Source organism: Melozone crissalis, unplaced genomic scaffold, assembly GCF_028551555.1.
Source record: "Melozone crissalis strain CALT ecotype California unplaced genomic scaffold, PUWL_Pcris_2 ptg000046l_1, whole genome shotgun sequence".
NCBI lineage: Eukaryota > Metazoa > Chordata > Aves > Passeriformes > Passerellidae > Melozone > Melozone crissalis.
In genome coordinates, this window is record NW_026535824.1 from 1,562,154 (window position 1) to 1,585,643 (window position 23,490).

A 23,490-nucleotide genomic window follows, 5' to 3' on the forward strand; every position below is an offset into this window, starting at 1 on the left:
ATATTTCACTTGCACAAGGGCATCTGAGCTCAAGATGAAAACCTTCTTTTGTTGCTCCATGTGGGAGCATTCCAACAATGATTGTTCCTTCTGAAGGTGCTGTTTCCTATGTACTCTCAACAAATTCATCTTTGTCTGCCCAAATCCACAAGGTCTTTTCCTTTTCCATTTGCAACTTTTGGATGCATTTGAAGCCATCCAGGGGTGCAGCTCCTTTTACCCAACAGTCTCACTGCTCACACGGGGCTCCAACCTCAGCCCACTCCAGAGCCAGGGAACTCCAGGGAAGGGCTTCCCAGCTAGGAATTTCTGATGGGACTGATTCCTCACACTGACACTGAACAAGTGACATTTTGTTGGGATCTGGCCAGACTGTGCCAGTTTTGTTTTGCCAGTGGGCAGGGTCAGCACCAAAGACACAGACACCAACTGAAGGGATCAGGGTCATTTCCTGCAGTCCAGAGCAGCAAAGAATCACAAAAGGAGCAGCTCAGCAATGCACCCAACCATCCCCACCAAAGATTGCCTGCAGAGATTAACAAAGATCCAGCAGCATTTACCCTCAGCCTTTACCATCCCCCGGACCCACACAGCAGCTGGGGAAGCTGTCACAGCCAAGGGCTGCAGAGCCACTCCTGGGCACTGGGAATTCCTGCAGGTGCCTCCAGCCCCGGGAGAGGCTCCAACCCCGCTGGGAGAGGGCCCAGCTCTGACAGTGCTGAATGAACAAACTGACAGCACTGCTAGTGTGGCAACATCTGCTTTCATCCTCCTCTTGGGTCTCTCTCAAAGCCTGGCCAGGGCTCAAGGAGGAACCAAGGGAGCTGACTTTGACCATACAGCCCCAAACAAGGCCAGATGTCAGATTTCATGGCCTTGTCTGGTTTCTAAATACACAAAGGTCAATCCATGTCTCACTAAGGAGTGGCTACATCTATCACAGGGCTGATGACCATGCATATGTCATCAGGGAGCAGATACAAAGATAACGTTTGCTTGGAAGGTTCATCCAGAGGCCACCTTTGGCTCAGGGCCTGCTGTCCAGGTCCCACTCAGGGCTGGTGTCCAGGCCTTGGCACTTCAGGGACGTGGTTTAGTGCTGGGCTTGGCACTGCTGGGTGAGCGGCTGTACTGGGTGAGCTCAGAGGGATTTTCCAACAGAAAGGATTCTGTGATTCCATGATTATATCCACTGCATTCAGCTGGGGCTATTTTAGCAGCATTACTTTGCTCCAAAAGTTCCCTCTTGCCCAGCTCCTGTGGCCTGAGGCTTCAGCTCCTTCAGCTCCTGGTGCTGACCTGCTCATGCTGAACGAGACGAATCAGAGAGAAGAACACAGTCCATGCAATTCCTTCTGGGACATGGAGAGGGGAGGCTGTGCAAACAGGAGCATTGTTTGGTGTGGCCTCCTCTCTGCCCTTCACGCCTTTCAGCGCTTTGAACCAGCCAAGAGCTTTCTCCAAGAGTGCAATGGAGCAGCTGCTCCTGCTCCGAGGCCTGGCTCTCTCCAGTCTCTGCCCTTGCCTGGTTCTGTCCCTCTTGCTGTGCCCTCTGTTTCCCCAGGGCTCGCTGGCTGCTGCCCAGGACTGTGGCACTGGCACAGATCCAGTGCTCCAGAGCCTCCTTTCTGTGCCCTTGGAGCTGCCTGGGCACAGCAGCCTTTTCCATCTGGAAGCTCCCCATGGACAGGGAGTGCCCAGCTCCGTTCCCTGCACAGCCTCCAGGAGCCCAGGGCTGCCATCTCCAGTCCCTGCTGGCACTGGGGGCTCCAAGGTGCCTCAGGCTGCTGTGACACCGCTGCACATGGGAGGGAAGAGGGGCAGGGGCTGTGCTCAAAGTCAGCTCCATCTGCTGCTGCTGCTGCTGCTGCTGCTGCTGCTGCTGCTGCTGTGGGGTCATTTGTGCAGCCCTGTCTGCCCAGAGTCAGGGATCAGATCCTGCCAATCTCTTCCAGCCCTGGCTGCTCAGAGTTTGGGCCTTGGAGCCTCAGGTGGCCAAAGGCAGCTGCTGCTGCTCCCTCTGTGTGCCCGTGTTCAGAAGTGCTGCTCCATCAGTCTGTGCCCAGCAACGGGGAAAAGCCTCAGCCCTGCAGGGCCAGGAGCTGCCGGGCTCTGCCTGCGCAGCTCAGCCAGCAGGAAGGGAGCTGCTCCACACGGGAACCAGGAGCAAAGGACATTCCTTTGATAGGACATGTTTTCTATTTAAAGGAAAAAAAAGGAAAAAGGAAAAAAAATAGGTAAATTGTAAAAGATAGGAATAAAATCCAGGTGTTAGTGAAAAAACAAAACATAAAGGCAAAGTTAAATTCTTTGCATTAAGAGGTAAATGATCTTTTTAAAAAGAGAAATCAGGTATTTACATTGTAAATGTGCTGATGGCATGCATCCATTTTACTGACCTCAGCAGCCTTTTAAAAGATTTTGGGCTTTGTTTCCAAACATTCGAAATTTGTATTTTAAATTGTGCTCGAAGCAAGAAGAAATTGCTTTGTGCCCTTCCAGCTCCAAGCAGGACTGGGAATGGAAACTCTGTCAAACCCCAAATCCTTCAGAAGATGACCTTCCTTCTCAGCCTGAAAATGAGCTGCACATTCCCTTTGAAACTGTCAGGGATTTCTTAGAGACACAAAGTCCCACTTACGGCTTTTTGCTCTGGTTTGGAAGTGCAGAAGGGCAATTCTCCATCCACCAGCTCCAGACTGCACTGCCTCAGGAGCACGGCCCACTTGCCAGCTTTGGCCCACTTGTGGCACTTCTAGAGGAGGAAGAAAGTGCAATTGCACAATTCCAGCCAATCAAGAAGGAAGAATGGGACAGACAAAACACCCTGTGCAGATCCAGGCGTTCAGCTGGGACTGTGGAGAGTTTGGGTCCTTGCCAGTTGGATGTGTGTCCCCAGCTGCAATCTCTGGGCCTGCAGCAGAGTCTCACTCACCTGCCAAAGCAGAAAGCTCAGGCGCTGTGCTCGCAATGGGCTCGTCTGATGCAGAGCTGTGACAGCAATGTCAGGGCAGAGCCAGCCCAGCTGGGCCCAGGGCTGAGCCCAGCAGAGCCCTGGCAGAGCCCAGAGCAGCCTCAGCACCCGCAGAGCCCGGCTGCAAGGAGAGAAAGCAGAAACCACCCGTCAGCTGAGGGCTCCTGTGCCCTTGTGCCAAGGCATGCGGTGCCCAGGCCATGCTGGCTGTGCCCAGAGCTGTGCCCATCCCTGCTGCCTTTGGCAGCAGAGCAGGAGGGCAGCACATGTGCCCAGCCTGCAGCCAGCCACGGCACATCCAGCCCTCAGCAGCTGCCCAGAGCAGGATGCTCCTGTGCTCGCTGCCATCTCCCAAAAGCTCTGATCCCACCCTGCCAAGCACACAGGAACCCACCTCACACCAGCCACAGCTGGAAGAAAAGCTGCTCCCAAACCACGGCCTCAGCCTTCTCCAAGGGCATGGCCCATCCACGCCACAGCTGCTCCCAAGCACTTCCCCATCCACACTGGACCACCTTGAATGCTTCCTCTGGAAAAATAAACAACACATTATTGAAAAGAGATTAGATGCAAAAAGGGAAAACAAGAAAAACGGTAACACCTCTTATCTGTGTCAGGGCCTTGAGGAAGGCCCAACCCCCACATGCCAGGGAAAAACCCAGCCATGGGTGAGGGAAGCCCACACTTTCTCTCTTCCCCTCTGCACTGCCGCCAAAAATCACAGTGACCCCAAAGCAAACAAGGGCAGTGAAGCAGCCCAAGCCCTTCCTTGCCTGCACAGCAAAGCAGCTGTGCTCAGGTTCTGGAGTCCCACCTCTGCTCCCACCATAGGGGTTTGTTTGTGTTGGCCTGGCTGCCCCAGCCCCAGCCCCAGCCCGGGGCACGGTGGGTGCTGGGGGCTTTTGGGAGGGCCAGGAGCCCACTCCCATTTCGTACCCACCCCAGCCCATGCCCCAGCCCTGCCAAAAGCAGCTGGGCAGCCACTGAAGAATGAGTTGCATCTGCCCCAGCAAAGGGGGAACCTTTGGTTCCCAGCCAGGCTGGGCAATGCCCAAATCTGAGAGCATCCCCCTGCCTGTGGACTCATCTGCAAATTCACTGTGGAGCCTGGCTTTGAAGAAGGTGCCAGAATCAAAGTCCATCATCTTCAGCTGGCCAGGCTGAGGAAGAGCTTGTCATCCTTGGTGTCCTCCTCACTCTCTCCAGCAGCAGCAGCCCCACCCGGTACAGCTTCTCCAGGGGCTTCTTCTCCTTCCCTGGGGGCAGACCAGGCTCTCAGGGCTCTGCCCAGGGCCCCAGCTGTCAGGGAACCAGGACAAGCAAAACCAGCTTGGATGGCGGCCACCAGTGCTGGGAAAAGCAGCTCAGCTCCAGCCCAAGGGCTGCGTGTTCCCATCCCATGACCCCGGTGCAGTGACACTGGCAGCACAAAAAGGGCTGGGTTCCTTTGCTTCTCATTGCCAAGGCATGTGTGGAGCTGGAACTTACCAGGGCCCTGGATCAAAGTATGCCTGTGGCTCTCTCCCTTCTTCTAGGGCAGATGAATATCCTGTATCCAAGGATGACAGAACAGCTCTTCTAATGAGGGCCTTTCCAAGTCCAGCATGGATAAACACCGCCTGATCAGATCTTGGCACTCTGGGCAGAGAAACCAGAAACCACCACTTAGTTGGAGAAGGCTCCTATTGGCTTTGCCCCACCATTCCCATGCACAGGCCATGCTGGATGTGCTCAAAGCTGGGCCTAAACTTTCCCATCCATTCCCTGTTTTGGAGGAGAGCAGGACATTTGCCACCTCCTCAGCAGCTGCCAGTGCAGGATGCCCACGAGCCTGCTGCTGTCTCCCAGCACTGGGATTCCCCCCGTGCCCAGAGATGAGGATCCACCTTGAGAGAGCCGTTCTGGCAGCGAGAGCTGATGGTCCCAGCTGATGTTCTGGCACCTCCTGAAAGGGTGCTCCCCACAGACCATCTGGTGCAGCAGGATGCCCAGGGACCAGATGGTAGCTGGCTTGCCATAGTACCAGCCAAAGTGGGTCCATTCCGGGGGGCTGTATGACCGTGTTCCTATGGAATACAGATGGAGTTCATCAGGGGGATGAGGCTGTTCCCAGAGCCTGGCCCCAGCATCCCTAGGCATGTGGGGGCTGCCCCAGTGGCACACAGGGTGAGCATTGCCCTCTCACCAGCACCTGGGACTTGTGTACAGACTTGGGGTTGGAAAAGAAGCCACTGGTGTTTCAAGAGGGCAGTGGAAGCCCTGGCAAGGCCTGACCATAACAAGGAAGAACCTACCCAGTGCTGGGAAAAACCATGCTCTCATCCTCCCTGCCTGCATTGCCCCAAAAAACATTATGAACCCCAACAGACCAGGTGAGTGGAGCAGTCCAAGCCCTTTCTCACCTGCACACCAAACCGGCTGGGCACAGGTTCTGGTTCTCCCTCTCTGCTACCCCCACCCACGGGTATTTTTGTTGGGCTGGCTGCCCCAGCACCAGTTCTGGGCAGAGTGGGGGGCAAAGGCTGCCAGCAGGGCTGGAAGATGGCTACCCACTCAGCCCTGAGTTTCAAAAGAAACTCGCTGAAGACTCAGTGACATGAAGGGCCGCAAAAGAGAGAATCCCTGCTGCCACAGTCAGCTTGGGCTGGGAGATGTTGGGTCATGAGATGCTGGGCCCAGGAGCCCTGCGTGGGCTCACCTGCAAAGTGCGTGTAGACTGTGTCCTGCAGGTAGGTGCCACAGCCAAAGTCAATCAATTTGGCCTGCCCGGTGGCCAGATCAACCAGGATGTTCCCTGGTTTGATGTCACGGTGCAGGACCCCGCAGCTGGTGCAGTGCCGCACGGCCTCCAGCACCTGGCGGAACAGCTCCCGTGCCTCCTCCTCGGGCAGGAACCGCCGTGCCCGAATGAAACGATGCAGGTCCTGACACCGCTCTGGCCGCTCCAGCACCATCAAGATGTCCTTGGGGAGCTCAAGCCACTCCAGCAGCTGGACCACACCGGGGAAGCCAGTGGACACCTTGGCCAGCAGCACAATCTCCAGGGGTGCGCTGGTGCCATCGGGCTGCGGGAGGAGCACGATGCCGTCAGTGGAGCCGATGCCGTGCCGGGGCTCATGAAGCCCTCAGCCAGCCCGGGATGCTCTGCGCCCTGCGCTGGCCCCACGCCCGCTCTCCCTCGGGGCGTCCTGGCGGCTCCCACCGTGCCGGGCCTCGGCTCATTCCCGCCCGGCACGGTCTGGCTGCTGCCGCTGGCCCTGCTCACTCACCAGCTTGCCCCAGTGCAGGACGCGGTTCCGTGGCACCCTTTTGATGGCCACCTGCAAATCAAGGGGAGCAGAGGGCTCAGCTCACCGCCTTCCCTGCCCAGCCCCATTCTCTGCCCTCCTCCTCCTCCTCCTCCGCCCCCTCCCCTCGTCCGCCGCTCACCGGGGCGCCGTCCGAGAGCCGCGTGGCCGCGAAGACGCTGCCGAAGCCGCCGCGCCCCAGCAGCGAACCCAGCCTGTACTGCTCCTGCAGGCCCTGCTGAGTCTGCCCTGCGGGCGGGACACGGCGGTCAGCGCTCGGCCCGGGGCCAGCAACGGCCCCCGAGCGCCTCTCAAGCGCCCCGGGCCGGCCATGCCCAGGCGTTCGCTCCCGGGAACGCGGCACGGGAGGCTCGGGGCTGGCGGCCGCGCTGCCGAGAGGCGGAGCTCGGGCCGGGGAAGCCGCAGCGGAAGCGGCCGGAGCGGCCGCGCCGCGTGTGTCCTCCGCGGGTCCCGGGAGGAGCCGGGGCCGGGGCCGGGGCCGGGGCCGGGGTGGGGACTGGACCCTGCCTCGGGGCCGGGGCCGGGCTCGGGCCAGGCGGAGCCGAAGGGCGGCGATGCCGCCCCCGCACCAGGCACTGATGCCCGCCCAGCAGCGCCACCGCCAGTACGGCCAGAGCCGGGCGGAGGCGAGACCGCGGCGGGACGGCCGGGGCCGGGCACGGGGCAGCCCCGCCCGGGGCCGGGGGCGGGCCGGGGGCATGGCCCAGCCCGGCAGGGGAGAGGGAGGCGGGGAGAGGAGAGGGACGCCGGGCAAGGGACCCCGAGAGAAGGGCGCCCGACAGCGGGAGAGAGAGAGAAGAATGAGAATGAGAGTGAGAATGAGAATGAGAATGAGAATGAGAAGCAGTGTTTAGGGTCTGTGGTCTTTTTTCTGCCGACGCTGTTGCTGCTGCTGCCGCTGCTGCCGCCGCTGCCGCCGCTGCAACTGAGGCACCGGGGCCGTTCGTCCCCGTGTCCGTTCCCCGCTCGCCCCACGAGCCCCACGTTCGAGCCCCGCGCGCCCTGGGGACAGCCCCTCCGTCTGCCCAAACACGGGAACCTTCCAGCGCTGAGCCCAGATGCAGAGCCCTGACTCCTGCGCACTGGCACAGCGATCCCCTCGCTTGCTGCTGTGCATTGTCCTTGCTGAGGGTCAAACACTGTCGGGCCACCTTCCCTTGGGGTAGGATTCCTACCTGAGCCCAGCACTGCACTTACATGTCCAGTGTTGCTTTCCAGTAAAAAGAGGAGAAGGAAAACTGTGTGTGGCTCATGGTATTTTAGAACGCCTAAAAATCCCTAAGTCACTGATCTTAGAGGTGAGGTACATCTGGAATTACTGGGATGCAGCATGGAAAAGGGGAGCATAGAAATAAATAGAGGAAAACATCTTGGATTGTTTCTTCCATTTTCATTTCACTTTTGGAAAGCTGTTTCAGTTTTCCAGGAATCTTCTCCTGTCTGCTCTTCCCAAGAATTTCTCATGGAGAACAAGGTCAAGCTTCTGTCACAAGATTTGCCACCAGGAAATTATGCCACTGGTGAAGTTTTCATTGTGACTGTTTGTGCTGGCTTAGGGCAAATTTTGGGAGGAAATCTCCAAAAGGAATACATCTAGAAAGCAAGTTCAAGCAGCCCCTACCCCTACTAGTTCAGGAAAAGACTTCCCTCGAGAAAAGTGAAAAAAACCTCAGTTTATTAAACAAGTAAAGTATTCACAAGCATGAAAAATGAATAATATTAAATAAAACCTTGGACAGTGCTGAAGAGATGGAAAATTCAGAAAGTCCTTGTTGTGGGTTGTAGTTGGCTCACTCGGTCTCTTCTAAGTCCCTCTGGTGCTGGAATGCAGCGTCCCAGAGCTCGGGGGGCCACAGGTGTGAGCTGCAAGTGTTTGTCTGGGTTTTCAGTCCAGAGCAGGTTTAAACAGTTCCAAGGAAAAGGAAAGTCACAGTCCGAGGAACTTCTCTTCCTAAGCTAGCTAAAACCAAATTGCTAGACCTGGGCTGTGAAGGCATCGGGAAATTTCCAAATCTGTGCACTGGCAGTCTAGGCAAACAATAGATCTGGATGGTGCTGGAGTCAGAACCTTGAAATTTCCAAATTTTAGATTTCTGTGCCAGCAAATCACTGGACTTGGGCTGTGCGGGCACCAGGAAATTTCCAAATCTGGGTACTGGGGCAGCAAACACAAGATATGGGAGGTGCCAGACCCAGTAGCAGGAAGTTGCCGGGTTTTGGATTTCTGTGCCAGCAAATTGCTGCACTTGAGCTGTGCCAGAATAGGGAAATTTTCAGGTCAAGGCACTGGCAGTTCCAGCAAACCCCACATTTCAGGAAGGATTGGATCTGGACCCTTCCCTTCCCTTCCCTTCCCTTCCCTTCCCTTCCCTTCCCTTCCCTTCCCTTCCCTTCCCTTCCTCCACAAGGTGCCAGAGGGGCCAGACAGCAGCCAGGCAGAAAGGGACCTGCAGGGACTGATGGACAGCAGGCTGGGCATGAGGCAGCAGTGTGCCCAGCTGGCCAAGAAGGCCAATGGCTCCTGGCCTGGCTCAGGAATGGTGTGGCCAGCAGGAGCAGGGCAGGAATTCTTCCCCTGTGCTCAGCAATGCTTGGGCAGCACCTCAAGTGCTGTTTGCAGTTCTGGTGCCCCCAATTTAGGAAAGACATGGAGGGGCTGGAGCGTGTCCAGAGAAGGGCAACAAGGCTGGGGAGGGGTCAGGAGCACAAGTGCTGTAAGGAGTTGCTGAGGAAGCTGAGGTTGTTTATCCTGGAGAAGAGGAGGCTCAGGGGAGACAAGGCAGTGTCAGGGCACAGGCTGGACTTGATGATCTCCATGGCCTGTTCCAGCCTTGCTGATTCTGGGATTCTCTGGAACCACCCTTGGAGCAGTTGCAGGATGAGCCCTGGGCCCCCTCTTGAGAAGCTGCAGCAGCCCAGGTCCCTCAGCTTCTCCTGCCAGCCCCAAAGCCCATCCTGTCAGTCCTGCAGAGCCTCTGCACTCCTCCTCACTGCCCAGAACAGGGAGCCCCAGAGCCAGACACAGCAGCCCAGATGTGCCCCCCTGGCCTGGGGTGCCTCTGGCAAGGGAGCAGCACCAGGCACTGCAGGAGCCTGCAGACAATTCCTGCAGCACTTGTAGGATGATTCTGCTCCCCAAGGGATGTTCCCATGGGGCCAAGTCAGGAACTGCAATGGGGAGTGGAGCCAGAGAGGAAAGGGCAAACAGGGATGGGCTGTTTGCAGGGGAGGGAAGAGGGGTGGGCAATAGGAAGAAATTTGCAGCAGGAAGAGGAAAGAAAGCAAAGGTGAAGCCAAGGAAATGCTCATGGCAGTTTGGGGGTGGCTGCCAGGCAGCCCTGGCTCTGAGCAACAGCGTCTGCAGTGGGACAGGAAACTCCCACCTGATGGGAACAAACTTTCTGGCTGACTGCAGAGGCCAGGACAAAGCTGAGGTTTCCCTGGTGTCCCTCAACCCTTGCTGGCCCCAGGGGCTGATGGCATTTGTGCTCCCTCACGTTCATGTCCCCACACCAAGAGCATGGGGGTGCTCCTGCCTGTTGTGTGCAATGCAAACAGGGGCTGCTGAGCCAGTGCTGCCGTGTCTGTGCCTGCAAGGATGGGGCACCTGTGTGAGCTGGGGGAGAGGCCAGGGCTGCAGAGGGGGGATGTTGTTGGCAGCTCCATGTGGACGCTCTGGGACGCTGCCCTGGGCTGTGCAGCGCACTGGGGATGGATCAGCCTCTGCTCTGCTGCTCCTTCCCATCTCCCCCAGGGCCCTTGCAGGGCCCCAGCCATGCTGTTTGCTCCCAGCCTGCCCACGGCCAGCCTGGGGCTGCTCACGGGGTTTTCTGTGCTGACCATTGGCCTGGCTGTGTTCTTGAGAAAGCCTGGGCAAGGAGCCTGGAGCCCCCAGGGCCTGGCCTGAGGCGTCAGCACTGCCCCAGCAGTGCCCATGGCCTGTCCCTGCTGCAGCCGCGGCACTGCCACACCCAGGACTGTGCCCGGCCCCAAGAGCACTCAGGCCCTGCAGCAACATTAGGGCCACCAGGGCAGCCAAGGGAATCTAGATAGCCCTGGCAGCTTTTGTCTGGGAGGTACCATTGGAAAACTGTATAAGGAATTTTGGAGGCGGATTCTCAATTTTGGCCATGGATGTCTGGACTTGAAAGTGTTTTTTTCAATGGGAAGAAAAGAACGGGCCCCCAGTGTTTTGAAGGCAGATGAGGAGTGGCCCCCAAGAGGCCAAGGCCAGCCAGAGCAGTCTGTCCTGGCAGGTTTCATATGGGAATAATCCTTGGATATAATCAAATTCGGAGGTGGAATCCCAATTTCAGCGTTGAACCCCTGGAGAAGGACAGTTCTTTCCCACAGGAAGGAATGCACAGAACTCCGGGGTTTCAGGGGTTGATAAGAAGCAACTCTCAACATGCCAAGGCCAGCTGGACCAGTCAAGCAGCCCCCAGGAGGCGCAGCCACCCAGACCTGTTCCATGTTCTTGGATCCTTGGGGCCCTGCAGCATCAAAATTGCCCCTTGGTTCCATAAGGCCCTGTAGGATCACCACAGATCTTGCTTTCCATGAGGCCCAGTGATATAACAATGGTCTCCTTGGCTCTGCAGTGGCACAATGGCCCCTTGCTTTCCAAGTGGCCTTGCAGTGTCCAAATGGTTTCCTTCTTGCCATGGGACTGCACAATGCCACAATGGCCCCTTGCTTCCATGAGGTCACAGAGTCTCCAAATGGCCCCTTGGTTCTATTGGGTTCCCCAGGATCACAGTGGCCCCTTGGTTCCAGCAGGCCTGGATGTGTTACACTGGCCCCTTGCTTCCATGGGGACCCACAGTGTCCCAATGGCCCCCTGCTCCCATGAGGCCCTGGGATGTCACAATGGTCTCATCGCTTCCACAAGGCCTTGCTGTTCCACAATGCCCTTGAAGTGTCACAATAGTCCCAGTGGGTTCCCCTGCTGGTTCACAGTGGCCTCCTTTGTTCTGTAGTGTAACAACGGTATCCTTGGTTCCATGGTCAGAATGGCCCCGTGGTCTCATGGAGCCCCCACAGCCCCTTATGGAGCTCCACAGCCCCTTATGGAGCTCCAAAGCCCCTTATGGAGCCCCACAGTGTCACTTTGATCCCCTTGAGTCCATAAGGCCCTGCCATGCTACAAGGACCCCTTGGTTATACAAGGCCCTGCAGTGTCACAATGGCCCCTTGGTACCAGTGGTCCTGAAGTGTCCTAATGGTCTCCATGGTTCGATGACACCCCACAATGTCACAATGGACTTTTGGTTCCATGAGCTTTCCTACTGCCAACAACAGTCTCCTTGGTTCCACAGTGTCACAATGGACCCTTTGCTCCATGAGGTTCAGTAGTGTAACATGGATGCCTTGATTCCATGAGGTTGTGCAGTGTCACAATGATCTCCTTGGTTCTGGGGCCCTGCTGTGGCTGCTGTGTAACAATGGATCTGTAGTACCATGAGGTTCCATAGTGCCACCATGGTGCCTTTGGTTCCACAAGGCCTTGTTGGGCCACAAAGGCCCCTTGGTTCCATGAGGCTCTGTACTGTCAACAATGATTTCCTTGGTACTGCAGTCACAGAGGATTCTTGGTTCCATGAGGGGCCTGGCCTCCCACAGCCCCTCACAGACCCTTATGGCCCCTCATGCCCCCTCACAGCCCCTCATGGCTCCCTCACAGTTCCCCATGGCCCCTCACAGCTCCCCATGGCCCCTCATGGCCCTTCACAGCCTCCCATAGCTCATGGCCCCTCACAGTTCCCCAAGATCCCTCACAGCCTCTCACTGTGGATGCCCTGGAAGAGAGAGAGAGAAACAGCAAGTGTTTCTCACAGCAGCATGTGAGAATTTTTAGGGTATGGTAGGGATGTGATAACTTGTTAAGTATAAACAATCTGCAGGTGGTGTTGTTCTACTTCGTCTTTCTGTTTCTCTATAAAAACCGCACAGTTCTCTTGAATAAAACCTTCTTTCACTCTCTCTACACAACTGCCTCCTACCTGTTCCTGTGACATTCTCGACGAGTGACACCTCACAGCCCCTCATGGCCCCTCAAAACCCCTTCACAATTCCCCATGGCCCCTCACAGCCCCTCATGGCCCCTCACAACTCCTCACAGTTCCCCTTGGCCCCTCGCGGCCCCTCACGGCCCCTCACAGCCCCTCACAGTCCCTCATGGCCCCTCACAGCCCCAGACGCGGGGCTCCTCCCAAAGGAGAAGGTGTCGGGCCCTGATTGCTGTTCTTTCATTTCAATCCTTTCACAGCCATGAGTGCACAAAGGCTGAAATGGGGTTTCCCTTGGGGTTAATTGCGGGCTGAAGCTCTGTGCTGGCGCTGGCCCCAGCGCCACCATCCCTGCAGCCACCAGGCCTTTGCTGTCCCCCCGTGTCCGTTCCCTGTCCCCGAGTCCCACCCGGCTCTGGCAGCAGCAGCAGCCGCAGTGCAGGGGGCGCCGGCCCGGCCCAGCCGGGGCTCCCGGCCAGGAGCAGCAGCAGTGCTGGCCCCTTCCCGCCTGCTCCTTCCTCTGCTCCCAAGGGCTTTTTCCAGCTCAATTCTGGAGCAGAGCAGCAATCACCCACACACAGCCCTGACTGCTCAGGGCTCGCCTGTGCTGCCCTGAGCCAGCCCTCAGAGCAAGAAAGGATTGGGTTCCAGCACTGTTTCCAGCTCTGACTCACCCTGAGGTGACAGGAGGAGGCTGCTGGTGCCTCTGCCTTGGGAATTGCAGATCATGGCTGCTCTTGGCCCTCTTCTTCTTGCAACCTGAATTTTATCCATAAAAATGCAAGTGCCTCTTTCAGTTGGTGCTACCTACGGTGCTTTCATGACAGTGAAGTCAGTATTTTTGTCACAGACATAAAGATCAGCAGATACTGGAATGCTCACCAGCCCCTGAACACTAAGATGAGGGGAATTAAAGCTTCACAGGCCGCATTTGCAGGGCTCAAACAGAGCCCTGTTGCTGGCACTGTTGAAATAGAATAAGCTGACAGTGGCTGCCACAGAATTTGCCTCCGCAGTGTGGAGTTAAATTAAAAAATCAACCAGGAGAAGCAGAAACCAGAACTTCTAAACTCGCTTCATTGTTCCTTCCCAGCAGCAGGAAACACAGATGCCCAGAGGTGTTTTGCACTGCTGCTGCCCCCAGTTTGAGCCCAGGCTCTGCCCAGGCCCAGCGGGAACCTGAGCCCAGCCCAGGCAGCTCAGCGCACGCGGGGCCAGGCCCAGAGCCCTGGGCACAGCTGCCCATTGCGGGGCAGCGGTGCAGATGGAATGTCCTGTGGCCCAAACCTCCTGCTCCTGCCACACAGCTCCAGCGCTCTCCCCCTCCTCCTCCTCTCCCAACACGGCACAAATTCCAGCTCGGAGGAGGCTTCCCCAGACAGCGCTCCGGCTCCTGTTCCAGTTGAATGTCCCTGCAGAGAAACAGGGCATCTTTCAGCCACTTCCACAAGCTCAGGCTTCGCACTTCATGGGGAATCTGGGATGCAAATGGCCTTGTTAAGAAAGCCAAAGGCCAAGGGAATGGATTATAGATTGCTGAAAAAAAAGTCACCCATCTTCCAGGCAAAGTTTACCAAGGCATTTCCTGCATTTCTTCTTTTCAGATTCTTTCAGTTGGCTGATCTGGGAAGTCCAGCTTGTACTGGTGCTTATCATGAACTGTTATGAATTGTGCTCTTGATTTACGCACCAAGACACCAAATGTGGAATCATCTATATGGAACTGTTATGAATGATCAATCAAAAGCCAAATTATAAAAAATCTGAAAAGATTTCTTTATCTTTTTCCGCTACTAAAATATGGTCTTCAAAACCACCACAGCCAAAGAGACAGTGTCGAGCCGGGGTTGGTGCTGGGTGAACCTGGATCCCACCTCTATTGCATCGGACCCTCCACCATTCACGAGAGCCGCTTCTTGCAGGGATGCTTTATACAGTTTATTATGCCTGAGCAAAGAAGTCCCAGTTTCTTTTGTAACTCTGCATATTCATAGTTGGTTCTTTCACTGTGCAGAGCTGGACAATCGCCATTTCCTTGTTGATAGCCAGCACTGATCAGATTCAGGGAAGTCACGTATTCACACGTATCTTTCTGGCGACTTTGTCTATCTTAATCGATGTTATCAACAGGGCAATGATCACTCTTGGGTGTCTTCCAATGACATGACCACGATGTCTCGGGATAATGGTGATCATCACACTGGGTGTGTCTATTCTTGGGCTAAAGTGCCGATCGTTATCTGGCCACCTTCAGGAATTTTGGAATTTGAATAGACGCCTGCCTCTCAGGCTGCTTGTGGTCAGAGACTTGTTTGGATTTTGCAATCTTTATGAAATACACGCTTTTATAGCATGAATTATTTCCCAACATATATTACAACATCACTACAATCTCACAGAAGAAGGCAATCATACCGGTCAGTGTATAGTCAAATTGCCCCCTAATTCTCATAAAGTCCATCAACTCTGCACACCCTTACTTTGTATTTTTGTTTCTCAGTCTTCACAGAACTGAGAGCTGCAAGAAAAAGAGAAAGAAATATGAACAGGTATCCCTTAGGTAAGGGAAATACTGGACTGTCAGGAACTAAAAATAGTTGATAGCATCTGTATCAGGCAATTTTTTTTACCCTCTACCAGTGTCCATTTCAGGCATCCTGTTAACATGACCTAGGATTTTGCAGCTAAATGCAATGGGCTGCAATTTGAGAGGCCTACAAGAAAAAAAACTTATCAGACTTTTTTCCCCCCCGAGTGACAGGTGCAAATTACAAAATGAAAGGGCCTACAGAAATTTAAAATTTTCTAATTTTAGAAAAATACAGTATTAGCATCAGATTCCAAGGGCATAGAGATATAGGAGCAGCAAGAAAATGCTCCCAGAAATGTTTTCTAGCCTGAAGAGAAAAGCTAGCCACAGGAACAAGAGACAGCCACTTCTTTTAAAATGTGTGAATTACTGAATGCAAGAGCCATTGGCCCTTTCAGCTTCTGTTTTTAACAAAAAGTAAGCTATTAACTTGTGTTTATGAAGACTTTAGATGGACTTCAATGTTTTTGAGACAGCTTCTGAGCAAAATACAAAGAAACTACATTACATATTCGTAAATGCAGCATCTAGAATAACAACTACATAGTCCTATCTCATAGTTAAATGTTCAGTTTTTCATAAATTGTGATTAAGACCATGAAATGCAGCACCTAATCCAGTTAAATCCCACCTACACCTCAGATTTGCTTGTGTAACTAATATTTTCCACTCCACTCCCTATCCCTTCTCTCACCACAGTCGTCAAGCTCTCAGCCAGGCACAAGCCAACTTCTCAGCTCAACTGCTGTTAGCAATTACCAAGCACCTGTTGGTAATTGCCTGAGCACCTGCCCCACCCACAGCAGCTGTAGGTCCCTGGCTGCTGGGAGAACAGGTCTGAAGTGCAGACCTGAACACCACCACCCCCCACAAAAAAAAAATAAAAAATTAAAACTTTTCTAAATAATTTGAGACTAGTAAAAGATCAGGACATGGAGGGACTTGTTTATCCCCTTTAGGCCAATCAAGAAAAGGTTTATAGCCTTCTCTGGAAAGGGAAGACTGGGGGGTTTTTCTTGAAGCAGAAGCATGTTTTATCAGCCCAGTTTCCTTCCTCATTTGTTCCTGCTGCCCAGGAGGCCATTCACTAGGCATAGATATAAATATCTCTGTCTGAAAACACATCTACAGGAGTGCATGACTTACACTGGTGTGATTTAAAACATAGTTTTTATTGTACAAAAATGCAAAAATCTGTTCTAGGAGAGGCACATCTTGTGGAGCTGTAAGGACCCTGACAGCACATCTGCTACCAAAGCAACAACTCCTGCTCTGCAGTGGCTTAAGCGGGCTGAGATGGAAGTGTTTCTTCATAAATGCATAAACCACAACAAAGTAGTGGTGACAAGCCTTTTTTCCAAGTCTGACTGAAGGTTTGGGAAGCAGGTCTGCCGGCAGAGGGCATAAGAAGCAGGACAGGTTTGCCTACTGTGCGCCTACAATTTCTACACCATCATATCACTACTCGGTCACTGAGCAAGCTGACAGTGTATGACACGTTATCCATCCTGCATAGAAAGTCACAGAGAGAAGAAGAGAGGAAGAAAACACGGAAGATGACAATGCAAAAAAAGTTGAAGAAATGTGGCAAGGATTGAGCATTAAGGGACAGAAATAAGAAGAGACCATACCCTTGAACTGTAAAGTCCTGTCAGGAAACTGCAAGTACTTGCATATTTGAGTTCACCACCTGGACTTGCATGCTTCTCCACATTACCATTATTTCAAAAATTTTGCTTCCTGGACAAGCTGCCAGGTCTCCAGTACCAGTCCTAGCTCCCTTCCAGCAGTCTGCATCTGAGCAGGGAGTTGAAAATAGATCAGGGATTACCTTTTACACTGTAAGCATTCAAGACAGCCAAAGAACGTTGAGGAAAAAGGCCATACTGAGTGCCCAGGACAAAGAGATCTTTAGAAATTGGAAGAAGGAAGTATTGATTGAGGGTCACAGTTATGTTGAGGTTTAGCCTTTCAAAGGTTTGTTGCTTTTCTACTGAAAACTGCAGGTGAGAAAGCCTAGGCAGAAAAGGGAAGGAGAAGCTGTGTGAACAAACCCATAGCTGTACACAAGGACAGAAGCAGATTTCTTCTTCACCAGGCTGAAGAGAGTGGTTTTATTATTCGAAAAACAAAAGCCAAACTACCCCGAGTCAAATATATATTCTCCCACTACATTTAGATATTACAACAATAAAAATGCACTGTAAAACTACTGCAGTAAATTAGTCAGTTAGGAACAATAAACAGGGCACATGTTAATAGTATCCATATCTATCTTTGGAAAGATGAGCAATTACAATCTCATCCCAGCTCATGCTCAGTATTTACTACAATCTCAAGTAACAATAAAGTCAAACACAACAGATGACTGATGTTCCTACCTTCTGCTTTCCAAACAGAGTTTTAAAAGATAGTTTATTGCAAAATCAGTCTCAAGTATGTTCAAGGCCTTGGGAGCTCTCTAAGTTTAATTAATATCACACATATAGAACCCATTTTAATATTTGTGTAAAGCCAATATTATAATATTATAATTTGTATTTAACCATCTATCTGTAATATTGCTGAAAGAAGGCACACTTTTCTAAATATCTACTGGCTTTGGTAACTGCTAAAGGTAATGTAGATTGGGCTGTACTACTGTTTACTCATCTTTCTGTTGCACAGAAATCTTGGATACTTTAGTACATACATCTGTAATTCTGACATTTTCTGAAATTAAAGTGAGAGGAGAAATGGGCTAAATTCAGGTACCTTAAGTTACATATCAACATTTGCAGACATAAATCAAATACATAAGGAAAACTTTTCTATGGGAAGAATGCCAGAGCAAATTAAAATATGTATTGATAAGAATAATCAACACAGTAGAAATTAAGAGCATCTGCACCATAGGAGAGAGTGTATAAAATCACACTCTGCATCAAGAGAACATAATCGGTATTTCTTCACAGCCTTCTGCCTTTGCATGCCCCTCTGCAAAGTGCAAGGGGCCTCAAGGACTGAAGGAAACAAAGGGAGTCAAATGGAGACACTTGCACCTGTCTCACTGGGGCTCCTGGGGAAGCAGTTTCCTTGGGAATCAAGCCCCTCTCTGCCAAGGGCACTTCCCCAGATGTGTACATTTCATGGGGAAAACCAACACACCCTTAAGTGCATGGTGTGGAGGTTCAGGGGACATCACAACATAACCAATATGATCCAGTGAAGCTAAATTTATTATTCCTAAAAAGACTCTATTTATAATAAATCTTTACTGCCCATGTGTCTCTAGCTAATACATGAATAGTTAATCCTATCTGTTCACACATCTAAAATAGAATGCTGATTGGATCATCTAATTTTTTACGCATCTTGCTGGGGTTGTCTGGCCCACCCATGGCTCACTTTTCCAAGCCTGCTGACAAACTAGCTGAGTCCTGATGACTCTTCTTCTTGTGTCTTTTTCAGGGATGTACCAAGCTCATTTCTGAATATGTCCATAAATAATGCTTTGTGAAGGTGTTCATTGTCCATTATTACAAGCAGGCTGGATTGGGCATTGGCTGAATATGGCCATTGTCTAGCAAAAACTCGTCCATTCTGTCTCTGAGCCAGCATTTGAGCCAGTTAAACAAAATCCTCCCTCTCACGCTGTAAAGAATGTGGAATTAGAGTTGGAATGTGACCCTGAAATAGAAGCAGCTCAGAAACTCCAGTAAAAAAAGTTATTCCAGAAGCTATTGTAGAAGGGACTTTTCTCTCCAATGATGTAGAAGCTTTTCCTGTAGTAACTAATGCTGCAAGTAGAGTTTGAGAACCTTTCAATTGGAAGATTTTAGAAAAATTGAGAGCTGCAATTTCACAATTTAGTTGAAAATCCCAACTTGTACAGTCACTTCTGCAGTATATTTTTCCATCTAACACATTAATTCCAGCTGATATGCGTACCCTAAAAAGACTTATAAGACCAACCTATCAGCAGGAGATGTTTCATAAAAGCTGGGAGGAAAAGTGTGCTCAAGAAGCAGCAAGACCTAGAGTGCAAGGTGATCCTCTGTATGGTTTAACAGCACAACAGTTACTTGGCAAGGGGCCCTGGGCTACTGTCACTGCCCAGGCTAAGAGCATTGATCAAGTCTTACAGATGAGCCAACAACTAACATATAATGCTCTTCTTGCACTTCCAGATAAGTTACACACCATGTCTTTTACACAGATTTGTCAAAGAAGAATGAAGACTTTGATAAATTTGTAGACAAATTGCATGAAGCTATCTATAATCATTCTGATTTAAATTCCGACACAAAGATAGAATTAGACTTTGGGACCAATTTGGGACAATATGGACTTTGGGATCATTACTCCATTCCAAATGGCTTTCCCTTCAGTCACAAGAGGCTTCCATCTCTTCCAAAAACTGCCTGCTGAAACTGTTCTGCTCCCTTGCAAATCAGTTCACTACTCCAGCATAACCCTTGAAGCACAGACAGACGACTCTTCAACTAATTATAGTAGAAAAGAGGGTATTTATTGCAGCCCTGATCACATGTGAACTAGTTTCCAAAGACATGTGCAAGGAGTTGCAGACTCCTGCTCTCTCTTTCTACAGAAAAGGTTTTACAATAGGTTTCTAAGGACCCATAATACATAATTATTACCTGCCTGTTTCGCATTTTTATCAGCTGACTATCTACTACAGCTGTGCAATTGTACTCCCTTAACTGGGTCGGTGGGATTTTGAAATGAGGGAGTGGTTTTATGGGAGGAAGAAAGCTGTCTTCCTCATGGTGAACTCTTCTCCCATTGCCAGCTGGCAAGACCTTTGGACCTGCTGCTCACAGTCCAAGCCTCTCCTGACTGTTCAATTATTCTTAAGGCAAGGTATTTCTATGGTTTCTGCTTCTTCACAATTGCTTCCTCTATCCCTGTCACTCCTAGCTTTATGTTCCTAATATATTTGGTACTCTTTAACTACAGGACGTGATTTCTGCTAGCTGTATTACTAACTTAGCTTCTTGCCTCATTTGAAGATCTTAACTAAAATATGCAATCTTCTACTATCCCAATTCTATTCCCAGCTGGCCCCTCAACTCATCTGCACTTTTCAATTATCCTCATTACATTTTCAGCTAACCCCTTGACTCACCTCAGGCACATCCCCGACTGCCTCTCTCCCAGCAGCTCAGAGCTGCATTGCACAGCGCTTGCTGCGTGCCAGAGAGCACAAAGCAGGCTGGCCTGGTGGGCCTGAAAATTTCTGCCAAACATTGTGCATCTCACACCTTTGCTCAGGCTCAGTGCAGAACTGCAGGATTGCAGGTGCTTCCTCCCAGAGCTGCGTGAGGCGCTGGCTCCTGCAGATGTGCCCTGCCAAGCTGTCCCTGCCTCACGCTGGCCTCGCTTCCCTGGCGCAAGTGCCGAGCCTGAAGGAGCTGCCCTGTGCTCCAGCCTGCCGAGCAGCCCGGCTCCCTGCCCCGGTGCCCAGAGTGCTGCACACACTGCTGGCCTTTGCCAGGGGTTGCAGGGCAGCCGGCAGAAGAGGAGGAATCCTCAGCCAACCCAGCGGCCCACGGCTGCCCTTGGCCTTTCCCTGCTCCTGGGCACACTCCAGATGGCCAATGCCTCCAGGCCGGGCTGTGCCCAGCACGGATGCGCTTCCCCTCAGCAGCAGCCAGCTGCCACCTGGGCTCTGAGAGTGGAGGATTCGCCCGCTCCCAGCAAGAGGCACCCAGGGCCCGGCTGCTGCCTCTTGCTGGGAGCGGGCGAATCCTCCACTCTCAGAGCCGGCAGCTACAAGGGCCTCCTTCCAGCCTGCCTCTGCCGGGGCTCAGGCTGCTCCGGCCTCTGCCAGGGCTCTGCTGGGGCTCCAGCCCGGGCAAGGCCGGGCCCGCTCTCACCTCACAGGCGCTGACAGCTCTGCACCACAGGAGACCTTCCCGAGCACCCTCTCTGATCTTTCTGCTTTCTCACTTGAGCAAGGCTTTCCTCCAGCCAAAGAGATTATTGCATTTAGGGATACAAATCGAAGTGGCAGGAACCCCAATGCTCTCCAGTCACAGCTGAAGGCCTGCATCTGCACAAGATGTTTGGGCTGCCTCATTCTTCCTTTGGTTTTGCCTTCAAATGCCATTGCCCTTTCTGCCTCAACTAGAAATACCACAGCTGCGCCATAACCAGCCAGTGGGTCATATTCCAAAGGCAGTGTGGTCTGGAGAGGATGAATGAAGAAGAACCCTCCTCACTTACGAAAGCATACAAAAGAATCCATATGTGTGACTTAGCACCAATAAAAAACAATTGGTAATTCAGAAGGAAATGTTGAATTTTCTGAAGGGGTCAGAAGGAGGAGAATCTTCCAAATGAGTTGATGTTTCAGAAACTTTATTAATTACAACTCTAATCTATAATTCTATGCTACAAATCTGTTCAGCAACCCTACTCTACAATCCTACTCTAAATTGGTAACAGAGATAACATCTTGACATGATTGCTATGTTCTCGTCTCCTAGGGTTAGGGTTAGGCTAAGGCTTAGGCTTAGGCTTAGGTTTAGGTTTAGGTTTGGGTTTAGGCTTAGGTTTAGGCTTAGGCTTAGGTTTAGGCCGAGGCTTAGACTTAGGGTTGAGGTTAGGGTAAGTTTAGGGATAGGGTAAGGGTTACAGATAGGGACAGGGTTAGGGTTTGGGTTAGCATTTAAGGTTAGGGTTAGGGGTTAGGGTTAGGGTTTAGGGTTAGGGTTATTCGTCTTCTTCACTGAGTTGATGAGTTGTGCCAAGATGAATGTTGGCTTGGCTGAAGTTACAAATGGATGCTGTCCACCGGAAAAAAAAATACAACAAAGAACAGTGAACCATTACTTTCCAACCTCAGTGCTTCAGGGACTCAATCAGGATACATCAAGTTCCTGGAAAGACCCAGAAAGAGGAGCAATGGGACCATCTGCTCCCCAGTCATCTCCAGTGTGCAAGACCTTGCCATCACAGGCAAACCTGGCCCAGAATCCCACTCATCTGTTTATTGTGATTTCTTCATCATGCTGGGATTTTTGCCCTGCCAGTGCTCTAGAAATGGCGCTTTCTGTCCCTGGGTTTTCTTCCTTTCAGGAAACTCCAGTGACTCACACAGGCCCCTGCCTTTGAAAGACAGGCACTGTGCTGATTGCCACAGACACAGAAAGCAGTGTCTACTGTTCCATGCCCTGCCCCTCATGTGCTGGATGGCACCTTCCTTCCCAGCAGAGCCAGCCTAGAGGCACTGGGCCCTGCAGTTCCCTCTCTGCCACACAACCTGGCAGTAACCCCGGCGCGGTTCCCGTCTGCTTGAGCGTGCCAGGCAGCAGATGGGGCTGGGACAAGTCCCTCCCAGCTGTCCCTGTTTGCATGGCAGAAACCTCTGAGGGTGGGCTGGGGGGCACAAACCAGGGCCCCTCAGAGGCTCACAGTGAGCCCCCCACAGCCCCTCCTGCCCAAATCTCTGACTCCTAGGCTGGGACTGGCTTCCTTGGGTTCCTCCACCACCATTTCATGTCTCTGTACCCCGCATTGCTCTACTTCAATTCTTTTGCCTTTAGATAAAACTGAACACCCCACCAAATCACAAAAGAGGGCAAAGAAACAGTCAGAGGACAGAGCACCTCTCCTCACAGGAAATGCAGAGGGAGCTGGAGTTATTCAGTTTTGTGAAGGACAGGCCCCAGGGAGACTTTATTGCCACTTTCCAAGACTTCAGAGTGGCTTTGAAGAAAGTGGGGGACATCTTTTTTAACAGGACCAGTTACAATAGGATATGGACAAATATTTCTAAACACAAAGGGCATCTAATCAGAGTAGGTCTAAGGAAGAACGTGTTTACTCAGAGCATGGTGCAACCCTGGCACAGCTTGCCCCAAGAGCTTCTAGGAGCCCCATCCCTGCAACCATTCCAGCTCCGGTGGGAAAGGGCTCTGAGCAACCTGATCTCTTTAAAGATGTCTCTGCTCATTGCAGGACACTTGCACCACAGGACCTTTACAGGACCCTGCCAGCCCAGCCCAGTCGAGGATTCCTCACCATTTTCATTTGAAGAGCACCAAGAGTGGAGGTGAGGAGGAAGGGGGCTCATCTGCTGCCTTGGACTTGAGTGGAAGAGGAGCCCATCCCTCAGAGCCTGTTTCACCTGCAGCCCCTTCACAATTTACCTGCAGGAGCTCCTTGGCAGACCAGCGCCGCTCCTCTTCTGTCTGCAGGCAGCAGCTCAGGAAGTCACGCAGCAAAGCCGAGAGGAGCTTGGGCTGCCGCAGCTGTGGAGTCCCTACTGTGGCTATCAGGTGTGTAGCCTGGAGAAAAAGGAGACACCAGGCTCCACCTCCTGCTTTCACATCTCTAAGGCTCTCCCAGATCCCTTTGTTTAACCTCTGTTCTTCAGTTGCAGTTTCTGCCCTGGCAGAGACCCAGAGATGACTTTCCTTTACCAACCAAAAACCCAAACCCCGATGCAGCCACAGCTTTTCCACCATCCCTCAGATCTTGCCTTGGCAGCTGATTTCATTGCCTGACCTAGTTAGTGGGAACTACATCAGCAAAAGGACATTTGCTTCTCTGAGGATTCATGCCAGCTTGAGATGGCTTTTGGAAGAGGGACTTTGCTATACT

At 52.2% G+C, this 23,490-nt stretch overlaps 1 protein-coding gene across 1 annotated transcript in view; it reads right to left on the reverse strand.

Annotated features, from left to right (window-relative positions):
• Positions 1–4,927: 4,927 nt before the first annotated feature.
• Positions 4,928–23,490, reverse strand: part of LOC128943450 (serine/threonine-protein kinase pim-1-like) — a gene marked incomplete at its 3' end in the record, with an annotated part of 171,675 nt that continues 153,112 nt past the window's right edge. Inside the window, exons 2-5 of the mRNA XM_054286393.1 lie at positions 6,404–6,505; positions 6,244–6,294; positions 5,673–6,039; positions 4,928–5,040 (exon numbers count right to left, since the gene is read on the reverse strand). Coding sequence (XP_054142368.1) covers positions 4,928–5,040; positions 5,673–6,039; positions 6,244–6,294; positions 6,404–6,505 — 633 coding nt within the window. The remainder of the gene's footprint in view (positions 5,041–5,672; positions 6,040–6,243; positions 6,295–6,403; positions 6,506–23,490) is intronic.